General features: G+C 39.4%; 1 protein-coding gene across 1 annotated transcript in view; it reads right to left on the minus strand.

The window, feature by feature from the left end:
• Nucleotides 1–18,779, minus strand: part of TMTC4 (transmembrane O-mannosyltransferase targeting cadherins 4) — a 52,720-nt gene extending 33,941 nt beyond the window's left edge. The window contains exons 1-4 of the mRNA XM_054383235.1: nt 18,549–18,779; nt 13,776–13,891; nt 11,537–11,753; nt 7,646–7,733 (exon numbers count right to left, since the gene is read on the minus strand). Of these exons, the coding sequence (XP_054239210.1) occupies nt 7,646–7,733; nt 11,537–11,753; nt 13,776–13,891; nt 18,549–18,779 (652 nt within the window). The remainder of the gene's footprint in view (nt 1–7,645; nt 7,734–11,536; nt 11,754–13,775; nt 13,892–18,548) is intronic.
• Nucleotides 18,780–22,426: the final 3,647 nt, after the last annotated feature.

A 22,426-nucleotide genomic window follows, 5' to 3' on the forward strand; every position in this document is an offset into this window, starting at 1 on the left:
TGTCTTTTTCAGCCTCAAAAGGTCAATACAGTCAAATACAGAATTGTAATGTTAGGAAAATTTATCATTGATTAAACTTCAAAGAGAGAATGTTAATTAAGACTCATTTTATCTGGGTCAATACACCTAACACCTCCCCTGCTGCCCACCTCAAATGCAGAAATCTCAGTGAACTAGGTTGGAAAAATAGATACAAAAAAGACTCTAATTCAGTAATGCCTTCAATTTTTTTAACAGTGATTTGAAAATGTAAAGCACTGCTTAAGTACTAATTATTATTATGAGATATACACACACCAACAGAAGTTATCACCCTAACAAAGCACATTCCCCTAATACAGTGCTGCTTCCCATCAGAAAAATCGTGTCAGAAAATGAAACCAGTCTTTCATTGGCACCTGTGTCTGCTTGAAACTGGTACACCATATTGTGAGTGGGCATTGTGCCACTCTAACAGATGGACACATTTGTAAGCATGCCAAAGAAACAGAGTACTCCATGGTTGGTTGTTTTTGTGGTTTTTTGGTGTTTTGTTTTGTTTTTTAAAGCTAGAAAAACATAGTGTTTCTATATGAAACCCAAAAAGTATTGCTCAGATGGTCCCTCTTTAGGAGTACATGAAGTCAGAAAGATGAGAGGATTCAGTGAAATACCTATATAAACCATAAACAAGCCAAGAGGGCTCCTCTATTTAGACTGTAGATTTAAGTACAAGCATTCCTAGAGTAAGGTTACATAAACAAAGTGGTTTATAGCAGGGCACTGAGTGATCTTAAATTTGAGTAACACATTGATGATACACCTCCTCTATCTTCCTAAATGCTAATCCTATTTCAAGAGACCTTATTTTGCAATGTCATAAATCCACAAGTCAATGAAAAAAATCCTTAGAAGTTAAGGATATGAAGAAAATACAACATTGAGAATACCAAGCTTAGTCTTTAAAGTCAAACTAACAGTATCCCAAACAATAATCACCAATTCAGACATTTAGGCCTTCAGCATCTCCTTCTTCAAAGCTAATTGAGCAACTCAAGGCTCTGCCAGGTGACAGCTTCTGTTAAAGCATCTACTCCTTTGAAAGCAAAGTAAATGATGTTGAGCTCCTGAAGAAAGTGTTAAGTTTTAACTGCAAAGATCACAAAGGCTCATATATTCCACTGATGTGCTTTGCCTGTGGGGATAGTATGTATCTTCCAACTAAACTACTATAAATACTCATCTAACCAAGCTCTTAGATTTCCCTGCTTGTGAATTGCTAAGCAAAGGGGGAAGGATTACCTAGTCTTAAAAGATCACCAAAGAATCCACTACTGGAATTAACCTAACCCTGAGATCTCCTTGTGTGTCTCCAAATGTATACGCTACAGCAGCTCAGCTCAAAGTTTCACTTCATAATGGAATAACAATAGCAAATGCCACTCCTAAACATAACCAAACATCTCAAACTCATTACATGTAGTCTATAGTAAAAGGATAATCTATCCCTGAATTACATCATCTTGGACAAGCAAAAGTTAGCACTAATTCTATAAAAAAAAAAAAATATTGTTTCTCTTCTGTCCATTAAAATAATAGAATTGTTAGGTTTTCCACATACAACTACTCCCTCTCAATGTGTTCTATGATGAACAGTAGAGCACACAGCTGAAAAATCAGGGCCCACATTTAAATAACAGCAAACTTTCTTAACCAATTGCAAAAGAGCTAACAAATTCCCTATATCTTAACAACGATCTCTTTCACGGAGGAGTCTTAAACATTTTACAATCTATAGGAAAACATCCACAATACAGACCTCCAATATTCACAAACCCCATCACTACGGTCTACTTTGAGTGCTTTATTAAATTAGCAACAAACTAGTAAATGATTAACAGGTGACTACACAGAGCAGAACAAAATGGAAACACGCAACCAGAACAAAGTAATTTTTAGATATCATAGCATATGAGCCAACAGTTGATCCCCTGTTTAATATCTAGGCCAGTATTACTCACATAAAGCAAATCATGAACTCATCGTTTTATATCACTCAGTGATTGCAGATGGCAAACACATGCAACTGGATCACTGTCAAAGCTGAGGAGAAAAGAAGGCAAAATGAATAACTACAACAGTTTTAAATCACCCTATGAATTCTCAGAGAAGCTGCATTAAAATTCAACAATGTTAATAACCTACAGCTCCATCTAGAACATACCTAAAGAGTTGTCAGCTCTTGCTGTCTCCAAAGCCTATGCAGCAGATTTGCACCCACAGTTGTGTTTTAAAACAGCAGGACAGAACCAGAACAACATATTAGTTCCTTGAAAACATAAATGTTATCCTGTCAAAGATGGTAACATCAGAAACTGCACATTGAGAAAAACTAACAGGATTCCAAAACTTCAGTAAGACATAACTATAGCCCACACAGTGTGTGAAATGCTTATACTTAAAAACAACCAACCAACCAAAAACCTACAGATACCAGCTAAAAGAAACCATCTACCCAAAACCCTACCATGCCCACAAATAAACCGCATCAGGCAAACAAGCTGCAGTATATCTTGAGCTTTACACAATATTATTTTCCTTTGGAAGTTTCTGAAGTCTAACACAGATATTTTTCTGATGCTCCATATTGCTTGTAGTATTATATACATTTTCCCCACAGTATGCCCAAATCCTCCTCAGACATTTTCTGAGTCCTTACTTCCAACGAAAAAAAAAAGTTTTTACACTCATTGACTTAAACACAAGGTGAAAACAAGCACTAACTAGTCTCTTCTCCATGACTCTTTTACAAAAGGCCAAGAATGACAGTCCAATAACTATAATACGCTAGTGAAATCCAGATTTCTGGAATTTAACTGTAAACAAACCTCATGTTACCTTGCTGCAAGAATAATCAGGTTCTTTATGAAATGCTTAGATAATCTGTCTGATAGTAGCATTGAAGTGCTGCTAGTGATAAAACAGTGTATGTTATTGAGGACACAACCACATCAGTAGCATCAACTCAGGCTTTTGAATGTTTGTTTTAATCTGATGCTTACTCAAATTTCATCAGTAAAAGGAAACTGGCACCAAATACGTTTTAGTAGCTGTATTTGAAAGGCAATACAAACGCAGGCCACAAATCCTGAAGTCCTTAAGACTTGTACCCTCTCTTTTTAAGTACTTCAAAAGTCATGCTGCCATGCATCTATTAATAATTTTTTTTAAATTCACCTTAAAAACCCAGCATCTATACATGCGTAACAGTCAAATCCAGAAGCAAGAACACATGTAGTTGACCCCCTAAGGCTTACAGTCATGATTGCTCTTAATGTATAAAAAATCATCAGGACAAAAGGAAACAGGATGTTAGAGCAAACTGGTAGATTCCACTTTTCTATAGGATCATCATAAAGCAGCTACATTTGATTAGAAACATAACCCTGATGTAACAGAATGCACAGAGGGCTTTTTTTGTTGTTTTCTCCCTTTCCTTCTTACTAATAAAGACTATTCCACAGATGTATTACTGTTGTGGTCTGACCTAGAAAGTGATGCAATACCAATTTTTAATTTGGACTAGAACTATCAAAGCACACTGGCAGTATCACAGACTTGTGGATCTGCCAGCAGAAGGAGAACAATCTCAGAAGAAAGGGTATTTTTTCTTTCCTGCTTAGAAGACATTGTTTAAGTCTGTACTTTAAACTATATATGCATGTTTTCTTCCTTATCTACACTCAGAGTGAGATAAGCATACAGTAGGAACTAGGACAGCTTTTGCTGTCTTTGACTCCCTCAAACTACGCAGTCAAGCTCAGCTGAAAAAGTCTTTACCCCTTATTCATACTATTATTTGTGAATAGCTAGAACTGTTCACCAAAGAAGGAAACATATACCACCAAAATGGAGGCATCCAAGGGTAAAACTTTGCATTTACTTTAATACAATAAAACTACTGAAATGTCATAATCTATTACAGGCATTTCCTCATATTTGGTTACCTTTTCCTAAAAACTTTCACACAAGCAATAGAATCACAGAACAGCCCAGGTTAGAAGGGACCTCCAAATACCATCTGGTCCAACCTTTTGCAGGAAAGGGAGCCTAGATAAGATTACCTAGCACTCTGTCCAGTTGTGTCATAAAAACGTCCAGTGATGGGGACTCGGCCACATCTCCAGAAGCGGTTGTTCCAGTGAGTGATTGTTCTCATTGTAAAAAATTTACTTCTTGTATCAAGGTGAAACTCATCCCAGTACAACTTGCACCCACTGGCCCTTGTCATCTTGTCCAGGGTTTGGCTAGGTCAAGTTTGTGGTTTCCTTCAGAAGAAGCTGGGAGAAGGCATAGCCAAGCCAGGTAACTGAACCAGCCAATGAGTAGTCGATACCATGCTGACATCATGCCCACTATATAAAGGAAGGGCTGGCTTGGGAAAAGGGAGGGCTTTGAGCTTATGACTGTGACATAGCAAATTTTATTTTTTTCTTCTTCTCTTCTTTCACATCAGGAGTGAGGGCAAGGTGGTTCAGTATCTCTTTGTATTGTTCTATTAAACTCTTTCTTTATTTCAACCCACAGAGCTTTGTCTTTCCTTTTCTTTTTTTTTTTCTTTCCTCCCCACCACCTCCTGATTCTCCTTGCCTTTCCACTGGAAGGTGGGAGGCAGCTGTGTGAGTAGCTGTGTGGAGCTCAGCTGCCAGCTGGGTGTGAACCATGACAGTTCTCCATGTTTCTCCTCGTGAAAAGAGAGCCTCCATTTTCTTTGTATATGCCCTTTACAGTACAGACACTGGCTTTGGTAGTTGGTGGGGTTCAGCCAGAGATACATGGGTAGAAAGGACGCTGGTTGGAGGGACCATGACACGCTGAAGCCTCATGAAAATTAAAATCCACACTCTGCAACAGTCCAGTATTGCCTAAGCAGCAGCTCTGCAGAAAAGGATCTGGAGTTCCTGGTTGACAAGTTGAATATGAGTCAGTAGTGTGCCTTTTCAGCTGTGAAGAAGGTTAAATGCATGCTGGGCTGCACTAGTTACAGCATACCCAGCAGGTCAAGGGAAGCAGTTGTTCCTCTCTGCTTAGCTCATGTGAGCCCAGACCAGGAGTACTGTGTTCAGTGTAGAGTCCAACACAAGAAACACATCAACAACCTGAAGTCCAGTAAAGAACCACAGCTAGGATGAGTTAGAATATAACCTAAGAAAAGTGGCTGAGGTGAACTGGTGATATGTTGTGTGTCCAACCCACATGCTTGAAGATTTTTATGACTCACCTGGCTAAGGCCCCATACAATCTATCTGTGAAGTTAACTCTGCTTTAAGCTGTTGGACTAGAGATGACCTCCAGGGTTTCCCTTCTGACCTAATTCACTCTGTGATCTATAATAAAAGGAAGCTAGATTGCTCCATTTCAGCAGCTGCCTGCACTTCTGTCCAATTTAAGTGACAATGGAAATGCATCCCAAGTCACAAGCCTGGTCCCCTAAGCTTCTACACAGCTAAGAGATTTTGGTACCTCTAGACAAGCTATTTTTCTGACTAGCCATCAAAAGAACTCTATCTCTTTCCAGTGACTACACAGAAGCACAGAGAAAAGGCTTTTAAGTTGCATGTCCAAATTAGATGCACAAAGTGACAAAGTCGGTAAACCTCCTGAAAGTTAAGCCAGTAAAGACTAAGAATATCACATACAGGCTCCATGCAAGATCTGCCAAAGAACTCATTACTGCTTTTCACAGCGCTGGAAATAACTTTTCATTCTCTCATTTAGGACATGCCAGATAGGATCTGCAAGAACCTGAAACTGTCACCAAGCTACCCAAAATGAGGAAATTTTTGGAAGAGACTCGAGTATGTACAAATTCTTGCATACAGATAAAGTTCAAATTTCTTTAAGAAGTGCTTGAGGGCAAATCAGGCAGTGAAGGTGACAGTAAACACTAAAAACTGATCTGAAAGACAAAAGGCACAACTATGCTGGCAAACTACTTTTTCTTGGCATATCTGCTTAAGAGACACAGCTCTGATCCTGTTATGCTGTAATGTCCAACAAAAAAATACTAAGTGCTGCTTAGCATCTCTTCATCACAGTATTTTCCTTCTTCTGCATTAAAAAAAAAGAATTTCAGTACATGAATATTATTAAAATGGTGTTGACTTCTAAAAGGTGCCAAACTTTGCAAGTTTTCCATAACTTTGCAAGTTGTGCAAGCACTCAGAATATTCCTAACCAGAATACCCATCACATTCTTAAACATTCACAAGATGCCCTCCATAACAACAATTACAGAGTACTATGTAAGTCTCCAACAGTCATCCTAAGAGTTTAGCTCAAGTACTTCAAGCAAAGACTACTACCCCTGCCATATAGGTCTGCTTGTACCAAAAAACTGGAAAGCATACAGTCAATATTTTGATTTGTCTAATTTTCCTCTGGCACTAGCAGGAGAAACATGACAGCACAATCATGCCCAGTAAAATAGGTGAGAAAAGAATAAATGAGCAAGCAAGATCCCAAGGCCAATTTTTATCAAGAAATTATCTCAGATGAAAGGAGTGAAACATACTCAAAGGGGAGAGAAAATATTAGAATTGAAGAGGAATCATTCTAAGTATCATTTAAAGTGGGGGAAGATTAAATCAAACTTTTATGAGCTGTAGAAATACACAAAATAGTTTTAAACAATCTAAACTCTATTAGCTGGAGCTATTCACAGCAACTTAAGAGCTCTCTGTGGACTAACTTACACCACTCAACCTACAGTCATCTCTATGATGCTAGGACTATGTTAAGCTAGATCAGCCAAAGCCTGCTCAGGTACCTTTGTAACACACTGCCACCTCTGGTTAAACCTTACAAGGTATGCCTATTGAAGCAGTACTATACAAGCTCTTCACAACACAGCTCTGCATTGGTTCACAAACTTCCTGTGATAGGGCACACTCAGATACCAGATTGCACATTCTGTATAGATTTTCATAACCAGGAATTCATGTATTCTTGTGTGTTTACTTAACAGAACTCAAAGATAATTTCTCCACAACTGCATTTGAACTGCCAACCTGCATTCAGAGGAAATAATACAACAGATCTAAAAGCTCACTTGAAAAAAACATCTACAAAGGGATTGTTCATGTCAAATGTAGCTGTCTTACAAAAACTGTAACACTATATTCAGCGTGTATATGCCAGTACTTGCATACTGCAGGAATTCAGAGGGCTTACTCATATAAATAATTCTTTACAATTCATTAAAAATACAAGTAAGGTTCCTAAAGTTCGCTCCCATTTAAACCATCTCAACATAATGGCACAAAGTATACTAAAATATTTAAGAATATACATTTATAGGTTTGATTTCCAAAATACTTATTAAAATATTTCTTTATGCTTCTAAACCATAAAACGTTTAACAAATAAGCCTATTATAAAACAGGCTTTTCTTAAAATAAATTACTAGACAGCAATCCTTCCAGCTCTTCTAACAGAAAGTACCTGCTAGAGCAGGCTTCTTTTTTAATATTTTATGAGGTTATAAACAATAATAAATTCAAACCACATCAAGCTGACATTTTTAGGTTTTGCTATACTTCACTGAAGTATATGAAAGCAGAAAACATAGACAATATAAAATCAAAGGGGCAAATAGAATGCTTACTTTCTCTAAATGCTTTACAGTAGCCAAGGAATGATAACAAAAAGAACAGGGCACACAGAAGGTCTGCTCTGCCAACAATCCCGGCAACCTTAGAGGAAAAAATAATAAAAATTCAGATTACCAGATTTTATTAGAGAAAACCTGAAATAAAGATACACACACACAGACAAAGTAAAATGTACAAAATAACATCACTCCATAATTTGTTTTTCCATTATGGTTTACTGGGATTAGTGATAGATACCCAGCGTTCTAAACCACATCTGATTTTGACTGGGTATTGCTTACTATCAACTAGGTAAACTATTTTACTTTAATTATGAAATTAAGAAAAACCTCACTGAAATGATATAGACTCATAAATAAAATGTAAACTCAGCAATTCATGTTTTTTTTTTACATCAGGTTGCCTTTCAGTAGAACTCTTAACAAACATCCTGAACCCCAACAAAACCAACACCTCTGGTGAAATGAAAATCAAGACTGTGCAATTCCAGAAGACAAGTCGGCCTTCAAATTGTAGTCTAAACATGTGGGAAAAATAGCTTCCAGCCTGCAGAATCATGAAAAAAACCCCAACAACCAAACAAACCACTCTGGCATGGTTTTGTGCTGTATTACTTGACTGCATTAGAACTACCTCCAAGTGCATCTTGTAACAGAATCTGTACTAATGTGAAGGAAAATGAGAAACATATTCTGGGACTTCTGTACTCCGGATCTGTACCAATCTATTTAAATCAAGAATGTTCTCAGGACTATCAACAAGCTTTAGTTCAAGCTCTTAAACTATACAACATTTTTGGATCTTCATTTCTCAATTACACCAGTGTCAGAATGCATCATGATTTTTTAATGGAAATTGTGACACAGGGGGTTGGCAGGGGACTGTATAGGCCCTGATGTTGGGACTTCCCTAGAGCTTACATTCAGAGAGAGGATCATGGAAACAACCCCTACTTTTCAGTCTAGTTCTAGTTTCTGGAGTGCTGGGATGTTCCCAGGAGACATACACAGAGGCCTTTCTGAAGCAGTGCAGAACGGCTACAGGGTTTTTTTTTAATCCGCTTTGAGATGACATTTAAGGAGCAGAAGCAGAAACTTTCGTTGTTGTATAGTACCAGTTGTCCCATTTTGTGAGCAGAACAGAAAGAAAAAAGTAAGGAGATAAATTCCATCTTCATTTTAAAACACCTACTAATGGCTCTAAGGAAAAGGGCAATTTGTGCACGTAAGTCTGAACAACTATTTCTAAATATCATTAGAGAAAGAGGAGTGTGGATGCATGAGTGTAGAACTGAATCCACTAAAGGGACTTTCTCCCACTTCACCCTCAGCTTCACTTAAGCACTATAAAAAGATAAACTGCTGGACTCCTAAATTCAGTCCACAAAAATTTCTTGATTTTTCCAAAGCTATGCATCTAACTTCCCTGCTTCTTTTGTCTATCCTCTAGAGGAATTACAAGAATTAACTCAGTAATTTTGGAGTGCTTTGAAAGGTGAAAATAATGAAGTGTTATTCTGGTTCAGGAGCTGCTTTCAGTTAATGAGGTAAAAGTAAAGGTGAACTGAGACAATTTTGAAAATATATGTCAATTTGTTAGAGCAAAGAGATTAAGGGTGTAATACCACACATATGGCCTCAGATGACTCCAACAGTACAATGTTACCTTAAATGCATAATCAGGCCTGATAGTTTCTGGTAATAGGGTAAACAAAAATATACAGTTTTAAATCAGTATCAGGTATATGATGCCTATGCTTCACTTAGTATTTCATCAGTCAAATGTTACAAAGAATAAACATTATTTTAGAAGAGAGAACTACACAGCACTGTTTACTTAAAATGACAGATATTTTTCTTACATGGGTACTAAAATCTTTAAACTTTTCAAGATCTGTTTTACATGACAGTTTGTTTTGTGCTCTATATTCCAAAATTCAAAGCAGCAAACAGATGTACTGTTCGTGATTTTGTCAAAATATGTCATCTCATTTCAAAAGCAGGGTGCCATGATACTTAAAACTCGCAGCTTTAAAATCATGAGGAATGCTTTTTGAGGAGATGTTGCCTGACATACACTCATGCTAGAACCATAGCAGTAATATAACTGCTTCAGTGAAGCAAGATTTATTATTCACTTTGTAAATTATTAGAGGCCTTTGTTCATTTCTGGTTCTTAAAGAAACAGCATGCAAGCATACTACCTTTTCACTCTCCTCTATCAATGTTTGCTCAAAGAATCCACAAATATTCAGACCTTGCATATGCAAGCAGACTGCATCACTTCTAATTCATTTGACAAGGCCAAGCTCTTATTTACATTTTCCTGCTAATTTAAATATACTTTTAAAGTCAGTGGTGAATAAAATTATGCATATTCATAAACAAGTCAGTAGTAGGTATATTACAAAGTCAAGACTCAAGTGAGATTCCTTGACATGTCAGAATATCAACAGCACTGAAGACTTGTTTTACTTCAGTAACATCCAGGACTGGCTTTGGAGAACTTACACAATGAGGCCTTCTGACACTAGCACAAGTTCGCACAAAGAAATTATTCTGCAGGCAAGCAAACACCAGAGAATGATTGGAAGGATGTTTCTGCCACATGGCAAAAAATGGTGCCAAGTTACTAATACATAACTCTGTATCATCACTGGGTTTCCAATACATGCAATACTGGATCCCCAGTCATAGTGGGGAGGCATAGCAGTCCATAACCTCTTCCCCATCAATCATGTTCAAAGCAAAGGAAAAAAGTTCTAAAGCATGGTATATTGTGAATAAAAACAAAACAAAAAAAAAAACAGTGCCACATATATAGAATGAGGTACACTGAAGACTCAGGGTTCATTACTTGCACAAAGATCAAAGTTAAAGTTAGTATTTTTTCAAGCAGCTCAGTCCTTTCAAACTCTTAAAAAAAAAAAAATCATTCCAGCACTGTGATTATTTTATATTTTATTTATTATTACAAGATCAAGCAATCAGAGACCACATCCAGCAAGCCCACTGGCATAAAGTCATGAGATTTTCTTAGTTATGAGCACAAAAGGGCTTTTAAAGAGACCTATTTCCCCTTCGTTAGAATTTTCACCCAAGGATTTTAATCTTAGGTCTAGTATTTTAATTGGATGATATGCATGTGCCATGTTTCTATTCTGCATCTTTACAACTCCAACTTCCAGCCACTGTTACGTTTTTGTCTGAACTATTAAAGGGCTCACTACTATCAAATTTGTGTTCCCTATGTATATAATTACAGACTGTCATATAAAGAAAAATAATCCTTTAATCTTCTTCTTCATATTAAAAAAACATATGCATAAAACTTGATCTCTCATGACACAGGATGATTTCCAGTCCTTTAATCATATTCATGGCTGTTCCCAGTATTCTCCTTACGTTATGGATTAAAAAATGGATGCTGTATTCTAATACAGTCACATAGAGAGTTCATGTAATGCCTTAACTTCAATTTTCTATCTCCTTGGCTTTTTATCAAAGCAAATGGAAATGAAAAGAGGTAATGCATTTGCATTCAGTTTATCTTCCATTCTCCTTGGCTGCTCATGGGCTAATGTTTCTAGTAATGAATTCTTAATCTAGTAATTAGGGAAACTGTAGTTTAGGACTATTCTTCTTTAGTTATTGTACTTAAATGATTTAATTTTTCTTCCTTAATAAGATCCAGCCTTGTGGATTTACAAGCTTTTGGATGTACTAGCCATAATACTTGATTGTTCTCATAAGACATGTGCCAAGCGAAGCATTAAGATATATAAAAGCAACATGTAAAGTATAAGGCTATGTCAGAATTAATTAGTCAAGATGGTCAAGAACTTCTAAGACATATATCGTTGAAGCTAATTATTCAGTACTTACACATTCAGTGTGCACTGGATGTACAGCAAACAGCAAAGCAGCTAGAAGAGATGTCTTTGGAGCCAGGTTTAGCCTTCTTCCTTTATTACTGAATTGCAGTCCACCCAGTAATATCGAGAACACATCAATCATCAACACGGAGATAGTACAATGCAGTATTATATTGATGACATGGAAGCCAACTGGATAGAAGCCTCCAGCAAAAAAGTAATTAATTCTATATAGACACAAAAACATTAAACCTAGGAGTTACATCAATGGTTAGAGATACGCAAACACAAAACCTTAACAACCCATAGCAAGATCATATTAAGACACATTGTGGTGGTTTGGCCCTGGCTGGGGCCAAACCAAATACACACAAAATAATTTTAAAGAGCTTGAAAGATACCAGCAAACGCCACCATAGCTGGTTGGAAACAATGTCCTGATCTTTACTCAAAGGTATTCATATGGAATACCACATTCAGCATAGTATCTACCCTCTCCAAAGATGTATGTTAGTGCTATTATTCTAATAATACCTATGGTTACTTAGAATTGACTTCTGGCCAGCATAACTGCAACTTCAACACTGCAAATGCAGGAGTGTCCTGTGGGTAAACAACCCAGCCATCTAGGGGGATAACCCTGGGCTTAAGAGAAACTATGTGTGAAAATAACCAAATGGATTTTAATTAAATCCGCACAGTGAGGAAACTAATATAAACTCACACTATTATTCCACTGACATTCTAGCTCAAGAACATCCTACCATTTTGACTGACGATGTTGAAACCAGTTGGGTACAATCAGTATCAACCCAGAAAGTAGTCAGCATATGTTAGTAACTGATTTGTGAGACTGGTTAAAGAGATGCTTCATGCAAGTATTAGAACAAGAAGTGCGAGTGAAAGTTCAATCTTATTTGAGATATGAACTCTGTGGTAAAATGGAGAGGAAGAAGAAAAGGGAGAGAGATCTTGCTATTATCCGTATACTTTCATCAGTAGGTAAGATACACAGAAACTTACGTTTGAATAGGGGATTATATGTAGATCCTTTGGTCAGCCTGCCTCTGTCTTAAGTGAAATATATTAAAAACCTCTAACCTATTATAAATGTACTATGTATAAATGTTGGAGTTTAGAAAAATTACAAAACCCAGTTTCTTACTTGTGAAAATGGAACTTTATGGACCATCTCCACATGTTCATCTATATTTTCAGATATAATAATGACTGCATCCCAGTTCGCTCTTTAAACTAACCAGGATGTTACTAGACATGGAATCTACCACAGACACCTTCAAAGAGAAAGTATTTGCTGTGTAATGCACTGAAAGCTTTAATAGGTTCAGGACTCTAACACATTCTATTCAGTTGCATTTTTTTCTTTGATGAAAATGAGAAGAAAGCCCAAACAGATAATTAGACTTACAGTACTAAATACTTAAAACACTGACACTGCACTCAAGAGTCAGTATTTTTGCTTAAATATGAGAACTAAGAGTTGGAGTACTTCTGCAATCACTTAGTCCCAGGTTTAGACTGGACACAACCACAGAACTAGTGCTAGGTCCTCATCCACACTTAATTGAATGGGAGAAATAATGAAGCTTAAGACCAAGACCTCAAAGATCCTCTCTGCCATTACTTTGCCAAATTTCTGCATGGTCTACTGCTTGCTCAGATCTTTGTGCAAAAACATTAGCTGAATATCTACAGAAGCAATTCTCATAAACCTTCAGTTATTTGAGAAACCCAGGAAGTTTTATGTACAAGCAGACACATCTCTCTCTAGAATTCTCAGACACAGTCACCTGAAGTTAGAATATCAGTGGGAAGAAGTGGGAAGACTACTCGGTGACCTAGTGGCATAAGGCCACAGTAGATTGATTTGATAGGTCACCAGGAAAGCAGAGAAAAAGTATAAGTGGCAGCACGGCCACTTATACTGGGAAGGGAATGTACACCTCCTAGTTCTTTGATGATGCCCTTAGTCCTGAAGTATAAGAGTGTAAGATGTGCAGTCTCTGAAAGGCACACTGAAATACATTATGTCAAAATAATGTATGCTTTGGAAAACAAAACATTTGAAAATTAAAACTCAATTTGAGATAAGGTAGTGAACAGGAAAGACATATTCAGGAAAGGTATCCAATTACCTTCCAGATAGTCTCTCTTTCCTCCCTATAATCAATTGAGCCAATATATGTTGAAAAAAAAATTCAGACCTTGAACAAGAAGACAAGCCTCACCTGAAAGTTAGAACAGTCAGTGGTCGATATGACTTATGACTGGTATTGCTGCTGAGTTTGCTACCCCAAAAGTCATGATGCCACAGGTCACCAAGTGGGGTTTCTGCCCTGAGGTCCTGAAAGGAAACATCATAAATCATCAGATACTTAACATTTCTGTTTTGTTCAAAGCAGCTAACACAAACAAGTCCCAACAAATACAAGCTCATGCTAGCATGGACATAGCTGGTGCTTGCTGACACACTACTGACATTTGACAAGGTACCCAAGTTTGCAATGAAGGTCACACTTTGGACGCACGTCATCATAAAGGTCAAGATGCATGGATTCTGTAAGTAGGCATAACTACATGAAATCTAGTAGAGCTATGCGTATTCATATTGGTTGATAATCTGTTCAATAGCTAAGACAGAAAACACATTTAAAAATGCTTTACCCTACAGTTTTGTAAAAAGCCTTTGATCCTACGTCTAGGTTATCCTGTGAAGGAGGCCCACTACAAAGTGCTCCAAATAGCTATTTTTCTACTAGCATCAGTAGCACAGCTCCTAATGAAAGCATGCAACCAAAGAGACTAAAGACTGAAAACAACAATTAGCTCTTTTTGAAACCTTACTTCACACAGGACACTACTCAAATAAAAATGCTTTATTTTTTTAATTCTTAATGCATGAAACCAAGAATCAAAATCTCTATATACTGCTCTAAAAGATTAACAGCAGAGACAGAAAAATAATGAATTATTAAATTTGGGGTGGGGTAGGAGACTGTTAAAAAAAACACTGCAAAGGAAAAGTCTATTCTTTTATCTTAAAGCTATACAATCCAACTAGACTACTGAATGGGAAATGTACATTTTGGAGAGAAAAAAATAAAGACCTTGGTCGCATCTGTCTCACTTTTCCGTGAGGACAACCTGTGAAACTCTAACATACCAATCTTCTAGTTACCCAGCTTCTACTTCCCTGGAGCAATTAAACACCAATTTACACTATGGCAAACATGCAGGTTAAATACACCTAAGATAGAACCTAAGAACAAAACTGTTCTAGGAAATTAGTAGCTTTTGTATGAGTGCTGGTACTACACCTGCACTCAATCACAGGTTGCTCTACCCCACCTTCTCGCTTGGAATTGTTCAAGAGACCGACTAATCAAAGCAGATTAACAAGCCAATGCAAACACAAGTAAGCAGACAAACAGGGCTGCTACATCCATGAAACGTCTTACAAAGTCTGGTGTTCTGTCTTATTTTTCCTACATCTCCATCTACTTAGAAGATTTCCACATTACAATACCCTTGGGTTCACTAACTAGTTCCTCTCAAATGCTGCCACCATCTCACTTGCTTCTACAGTACCTTGAGCACCTCCCATGGTATCCAGTGCCTTCCATCTCATCTTTAGCTGCCTAGCACTTTGGACCTGCCAACAAGGCAAGAGAGAATACATACCCAGTGCTAGTCCCAAGATACAGTGTGTCTAGACCACGATGACTGGCTGTTACAAAATTGAATTCAAAATAAGATTCTTTTTGCGCCTAACACATTCTGACATTTAAAAAAAAAATCAAGAAGAGACTTATTTCTATCACTTGATCATATGTGGCCAGTATTAGACAACAGTTAAAAGAAAAGTAGGAGGGGGAAGCATGCTAAAAATCCATGTCAAAAAATGTCAAATGAAATGAAGCATTCTCTAACAGGCTACTAATCAATATGCAGAAGAGAGCAGGACTAATACTGCAGCCTTTGAAAAGTCCTATAGTGCAGCTGCCAGTTAAGGTATTCTTAAGGAAAATCTTAAAAAAAAAATCAGGACTTACAGGGCATCCTATTTGGACTTAAGAATTATCAAGGTGCAAAATTTCTTTGCGCTCTCACAGATGTTTCTACTGCCAAGCAAGCAATAGCTAAAAAATTCTTTCTTCTCCCAGGACTACAATTTTGGCCTTAGGCATCTAAATCCTTGTTCTATTCCTCATCACTATGCGCAACCCTTAAAGGTCATAATTTGACTCTCAGAGCAGGAGTGCGCCCAGCCAGCAGCCCACTAAATCAATATAGCCTGCCATTCCAGGGGCACGTTGGGACTGGGTTATACACCAGCATCTACTGAAGTCTTTTTACTCTGCAGGGGACAGCTGTCAGTGGGTGTTGTGGTTCTTCTGTTTTTCCAACCAACAGCACTGCTCCTTAAGTATGTTTGCCAAAGAAATGACTATGAAAGAGATTTTTTTTTGTTTTAATATTAATATTCTTGAAATATGTCTTCACAGATAATCTTCAATAAGTTGAGATGGGAAATGTATTTGCAGTGTGCAAGGCTAGATTTCCCTTTTCACTATAATCAGTCTTCTTTTGTCTTCCATATGAAAAAAGCAGGGCAAGCTGAATATGTGAAATTACTTAGAGATTAGATTACACTTCCATACAACCTAAAAATCTTAAGTTATGTGTTTTGCTTTTGTATCCAAGTTCTGTGAGAAAAAGTTTCTTACATTAATTTTTCCACTCAGTGGACTTACCCTAAAATAGGAATGGTTTGCTCTGAGAGACATAGCTAAAGTTATATATGATTTCCTCTTTAGGAGCTAAAAATAGGTACCAAAGAATTGCTAAATATTTGATTAGAAGCAGCTTACAGACAGCAGAGTTCAATTCTCCAAGAAAGGTCAGTTTTTCCATATAGAGGCTTACGAAAATGACACACTGGGTCTGATCCTCCTACTAATCCAACTGTTTGTCTTGCCAAGCTAGTAAATAAAGACAAAAGTCAGTGTTCTGTACTGGTTAAAATGACTAAAATGACAAGAAAGTGTCTGGAAAACAGCCTTGAATCCCAATAAAAACTAATAACAGAATGTTCCATGCTATGGTAGGCACGAAGTCAATTAAACGTGTATCTTTTGCTAAAATAAAAAAATAAATTGGAAGTCTAGGGTGGTGGTAGGTAGGAGATAGTAAATTTTTTAAAAGTCACTATGTGGTATTCACGAAAATACTGGTACAGTAATGCTCAGTAAATCTACATAATTGCTTCACCAGCTGCTTCTCCTATTAAATATGAATCAATAATAAACTGTGCCTGTGTAGATGCTCTCCCTCCCCATTAAACTGCAAAACTCATTGTCTCCACATTTTTCTTGTGGGTTTTGTATCTCCATATATTCAATCTATATCTTACTATGTCACAAATGTTTTAGGGAATAATAGAGGATTTTGATAGAATAAGTCTCGGTTTTCAACATACACACTACGTATGAATTAATCTGTTTAAGCAATTAGTTGGTTGAATTTTTCAGCATTGCCAACACCTATAATCGTGGTGCAGGTTGTTGTGTTGCATAGATAAATTGAAACATTCTGAAAGTAAAGACTGAAAGAAATGTAGAAAGATTACAAGCGGGGAAATTGCACATGAACAGAACAACCTGTCTTGTTTTAACATCAGTCTTTCGTGCATTCTTTCAGGAAATATTGTAATCATCACCCAAATTGAACTGCAAAATTAAACATTATCAGGAGCTGTGCAATTTAAATGGTTCTTAAAAAAAATAAATCATCAAAATCATTGCAGGTTCTTAATTTGGCCATAGTATTCTCTTAGAAGCTTTGAGATTTATTTCCCATTTGGCAGATGCCATACATTTATAATGCGAGGTATGATGACTTACACAAGCATAATATAAATTTGTCTAAGCAAACAGTAGTTCTGTGAGATTCTAAAAGGCAAATTGCCATAAATTGTGTCTAAATCTTGTGCAAGAAAAAGTGAATTTTGTTGTTCCTAGTGGTATGAGTTTCCATAATCTTCCTTGTAACCCCATGGCTTCAGGAAACAAAACAGATGAGGATGATTCTTTTTAACCTGTTCTTCTCTCTCCAAACATTTAACAAGTATCTACAAGAACAGCATAAGAGCTGTAACGCCAAGACCCAAACATAAGTACAGGCTCATTCACTGCTACATGCGATTCTATGAAGTGCCTCAGCAATGGAAGACAATCGACTCCTCAAAGACAAAAGAATCTTAGCTAGAGGTTTGAGTCACATACTAATTTCTAAGTATTTCAATGACTGTTTATTGCATGTATGATTTGTTTCAAAACAGAGCACAAGAACACTCTGCTATAGTTAAAAAAAACAAAACTGTTTAAGTGGGGAAGGAGCATATGAAAACAAAGCTTTCCCTGCTTCTCTAACATTTTTATGGTACAAACCACAACTGGAGAATCCTTGCACTCTACAATCGCTTAGTAATGCAATGCTAGAATAAGCTTATTCACTGGGTTTATTAATTTGTCACCCTGAGAAGATTATGAAAGAATCTGCTATTAACATTAATGGGTGTTGGAAAAGTCTACTGTATACTCTCACAGATTTAGAAAAGATCATAAAATTAGATCTATAGGCAGTCTTGATATACAGGTACCCTGTGAATAAGCGTTACTAGACATCACATCCAAATTTGCTGAACATGTAGGTAATGCTTTCTTAGATGACAAGCAGACAAAGTCAATTTGGTATGGCAAAAAGCAGCTCCACTCCCCTTGACCAGGTATTAACATAGCATCACAGCTTGTCAACCTTAAACAAGGCAAATAAAAGCCAAATAAAACACAACAGAAAAAAAGAAGAAGGATTCTCATATGGAAGCTCTTTACTGGGATATTTTGGGCCTACCTAGATCAACTATTGCAATTATTTCTTTTACTACTTCTTTTACCATGACCATTTATGTGAAAGAGTACAGAGGGAAAGGAGACACAAACCTTATTATTGATAATGGCTTCAGAATCATCAAAGACAAAATCTCCATCATAGCTGTTAGCAAAACAGAGGAAGGAAATTAATGCAACAACCACTTTGGCCCAGTATGATGGAAGGAGGAACCATGATATGTTGTGGTCCAGATTAGGTTCTGTTTGTGCCATTCTGTGAAATACTTGTTGGGAGTTGGGAGCCTCAGCATTATGTTGGTTGCAAATCTGAAAGAAATACATACAAATGCAGTTATAGTTGCATTTAACTTAAAAAGAATTTTAAAAGGAAAAGTTGGGTTGGGAGAAGAGAATGAAATTTCATACAACATAGCATTTTTCTCTTGGTGTCCTTTGTAACTATTGGAAAATATCTAAATAATTTTGTACTTAAAATGTGGAAGAAAGGTGCAGTATCTCATGGTTGGTGCACAGAGAAAAAGCCAAGAAATTCCTAGAATCTAAGTTAAAACTTTGGTGCAGGTAAATTCTAAAACCTTGAGCAAATCAATGTGTGCTGTTTCTTGCTATTCAAGTATAACAAACAGGGGCACCACATGGAGTGTGGAGCATTTATAAAGTTCTGAAGAGAATGACAAGCACTGTAATTTCCTTCTGAGCATGAAAAATAAACATCAACTGCAAAAAGAGCTCAACTCTCTTCTGTTAACTGAATTAAAGGACCTAGTCTTCCACAGAGAATTCATACGAACTTCACAGGCAGACAGATGGCAGCTAATGGAGTAGGCCCTAAATCTCAGCAATTCAAAGAGTGAGACGGGGCACATACGTGCTACCAAAGTAGCATTCATTGGTTCACTCTGCACCAATACTGCAAATACAGTATAGTCTAAATTCTGCTGCTGTATTCATAGACGTATGAGGTTGTTTAGGTAGATGAAAAACGCTGCGGAATCCAACAGTACTGAGTAACACACCACTGGGGTCTCTTATGGCAGAAGGTTTACCCATGAGCCACCTGTACTTGGAAGGGCCTCTCCTCTGATGCTTCAATGCCAGACTGCCTTTTTTTTAAGTCAGCTGTGATACATCTGAAAAAACTGCATTTAGTATCTTCATATAATCTAGGAAACAGCCCCAGTCATTTGGCTTCTTGAAGAGACTTGACCATTTGAGCTGGTAAGGCAACTGCTTTGTACTGATGCTAAATTCCAGCCTCCAAGAATTCCCAGTCTCTGTACACACATGCACAGGGATAGGCAGTACTCTGTCACAGCAGTGCCCCTTCTCGCTTTGGGGGCTACATAGCAGTGCTCTCAAATTCAGATAGTAACACGGAGCTGTATAATCTGAGACAGAATGGAGGTCCTTAAGAGCAAAGCAGACCAGCCACTTTAATAGAAAAACCTTTCTTCAAAGTAATTCACCCCTGTGCTCTAGTTTGATGAAAACAAAGACTAAAAGCAAGGCTGTTAACCTGAGAGAAGCGTGTTGCATTGCTTGTAACAGCACACATGCAGAATCAATACACACTACCCAATTAAAATATTTAATATACTCAAAATCCATTTTGCCCTGAAAGTTTCTCCCATTCTGTTTGATCCATCTATCTGACGTACGTCTGCTGCCGGTCTTCCCGCCGCGCAGAAGAGCAGGCCAGTCTGTGAGGGACCCCTTAATCGGGCATCGCGTTAACCGCCCAGGCGGGCTGAGAACCCACCGAGGGACCGAAAGCCTCTCCCGTTGCCGACCGGCCCACACCCCAACTGCCCAGCGGCGGCAGGGGAAGCCGCCTCCCCACCGCGACCGCCAACCCTGCCGCCCCCCTCCAGAGAAAGGCGAACCCGAGCCGATTCCAGTCCGACGCCGACCCACCGATCACTCCTAGGCGGTGGGTGGGGCACGGTTCCAGCACCGTGTGTCCCGCCAGAGAGAACGGGCGCTGTAGCAAGGCTGGCGGCAGTGCGCGCAGCCCCCAAAACTTGAGGGTGTCCCGGACACCAGACACCCGGTTTCGGGGAAGCCCACCCTGGTAAGGCAGCGACGGGCAGGCAGGGGCGAGACTACGGGGCGGGTGAGACCCGCCAGGAGCTTCGCGATGGCCCTGACCCAAGTCGACGCACCCCCTTTGTCCTGGCGGCGGCCCCGCTGAGGAGGGGTGTCCCGGCCCTCAGCCCTCAACCCGCGCCGCCTGGGCCAGTTCCGCCAGCACTCCAGTCAGCAAACGAGGCCAGGGCAAGCCCCCTTCGCCGCACCCGGGGTCCCCGCGCGGCGTTACCTGCGAGGAGAAGGAGCCAGCGCGGCATCTCCCACCCGGGTGCGAAACTCTCCCGCCCGGCGAGCCCCCAGCCGGAGCGGCCGGCGGGGGAGGGGCCGCGCCGCTTCGCCTCCAGGAAACATCCTCAGAGCACATTGGCTGCCCCGCCGACCCACCCCTCCTTCTCCCCGCCCGCACCGAGGCAGCTCCCCTCGTCCATTGGCGGCGGCGGTGACGCGCGGCAGGCCGCGCTGAGGAAGCGGAGCGAGGAGATTACTTGCGGTGGCAGTGGGGCTGGTGCGAGTCGTTTTTCCTCCACCCCAAACTCCACACCTCCTCCGCCTTGCACAAAGGCGGGAGCTGGGTGCTTTTCGTGCCGCGGTCCCTGAAACCTGTCCTTGCGTGGCAGTCGCTGTCCCGCTTACTTGGCTGGCGGCAGGGAGGGGGTGAGAGGGATGGCACGCGGTGCGGTTCAAGCGTGCTCACCCAGCTCTTGCGCTCCGCCGCTGCGACCGTTAGCGTGACCGTTGCGGGTGGGCGAGCTGGAGCGTACGGGAGGCTTTCCAGTAGGGGGGCTCGCCTAGCCCCGGGGAACCTGGCGGGCGCGGAGAGTCGTGTTTCCTTGTCCTAAGCGTCCTAGTCTCTTCCCTCACAGGCGAGGTTCCTGCGGTGGCGAGCTTAAACACCCTTGAGAAAAGACAATACAAAGCCACTAGGGTGGTGGCAAGGGGTGGTGTGCTGTGGGTGCCGAGGGCTGCCTTCGCGGATGAGCTTGACTCTGTATCGGACGTGTTAGCAGAGCGCTCCTGCCCTTGTCGCTGAGGCCCTGGTCCTGTCGGGGCTTGCTGCGAGGTGCTTCCCGCAGGGCAGATGCCGTAAGGAAACAACCAAAAGCCTTTATCGGGTGTACTTTATTCGTACGCTCATCGTCGCGATTTTCTTGGAAGGAGGTGTGATTAAATGCTGAATTATAACACCAAATGCTCGACAGAAGCGTCCCTAAAACACAATAAAATCTTAATATACAGGAATTGGCTGAGAAATCCTGCCTGTGAGCCAGGCAGAGACATGTAATCTGGAGTGGGATTTTTGAGATGTTTGCATTATAAAGTGTCAATTTCACAAGGTTATTTTATAGCTTCTTTGAGGCACTCTTTAAGTGTCTCAAGCCCTCCCTGCCTTGGGAGGGCTTCAGTGGTTGCAACCCATAGTTGTCTACTTGGCACCTGCTCTGAAACATCTGCTGCTATGACATGGACAGCTCAGCTGCTTGTGAGGCAGCAGCTGAACCAGCACAATTTCCAGGCTAGTACATTATTCAAATATATGCGAAGCTTGTGTAACTTATGCTTGTTCAACACCTACCAGAAAGCATCTGAGATGCTTCTGGATTGGGAAGGGATGGAAAGCCATCGACCTGGTGTCACCAAGCATGCAAAGCTTCCATCTCCTTTGCTACAAGAGCTAAAATAAATAAACACTGTGACCTGCATACCAGTAAATTGTGCCATGTACTTTAAAATGTCCTTGTCCATTCTGTCTTTGTTCCTGACATAAATGATATAGGTGGGTGTAATCAGTAAGCTTTGTATCTTATAGTTCACAATCAGAAATATGGTAGAGGTGAAAGATGTTTTCATTACTTTTTTGTCATTTTACCATATAAATGCAG

The sequence above is a fragment of the Indicator indicator genome, chromosome 1 (assembly GCF_027791375.1).
Source record: "Indicator indicator isolate 239-I01 chromosome 1, UM_Iind_1.1, whole genome shotgun sequence".
NCBI classification, from domain to species: domain Eukaryota; kingdom Metazoa; phylum Chordata; class Aves; order Piciformes; family Indicatoridae; genus Indicator; species Indicator indicator.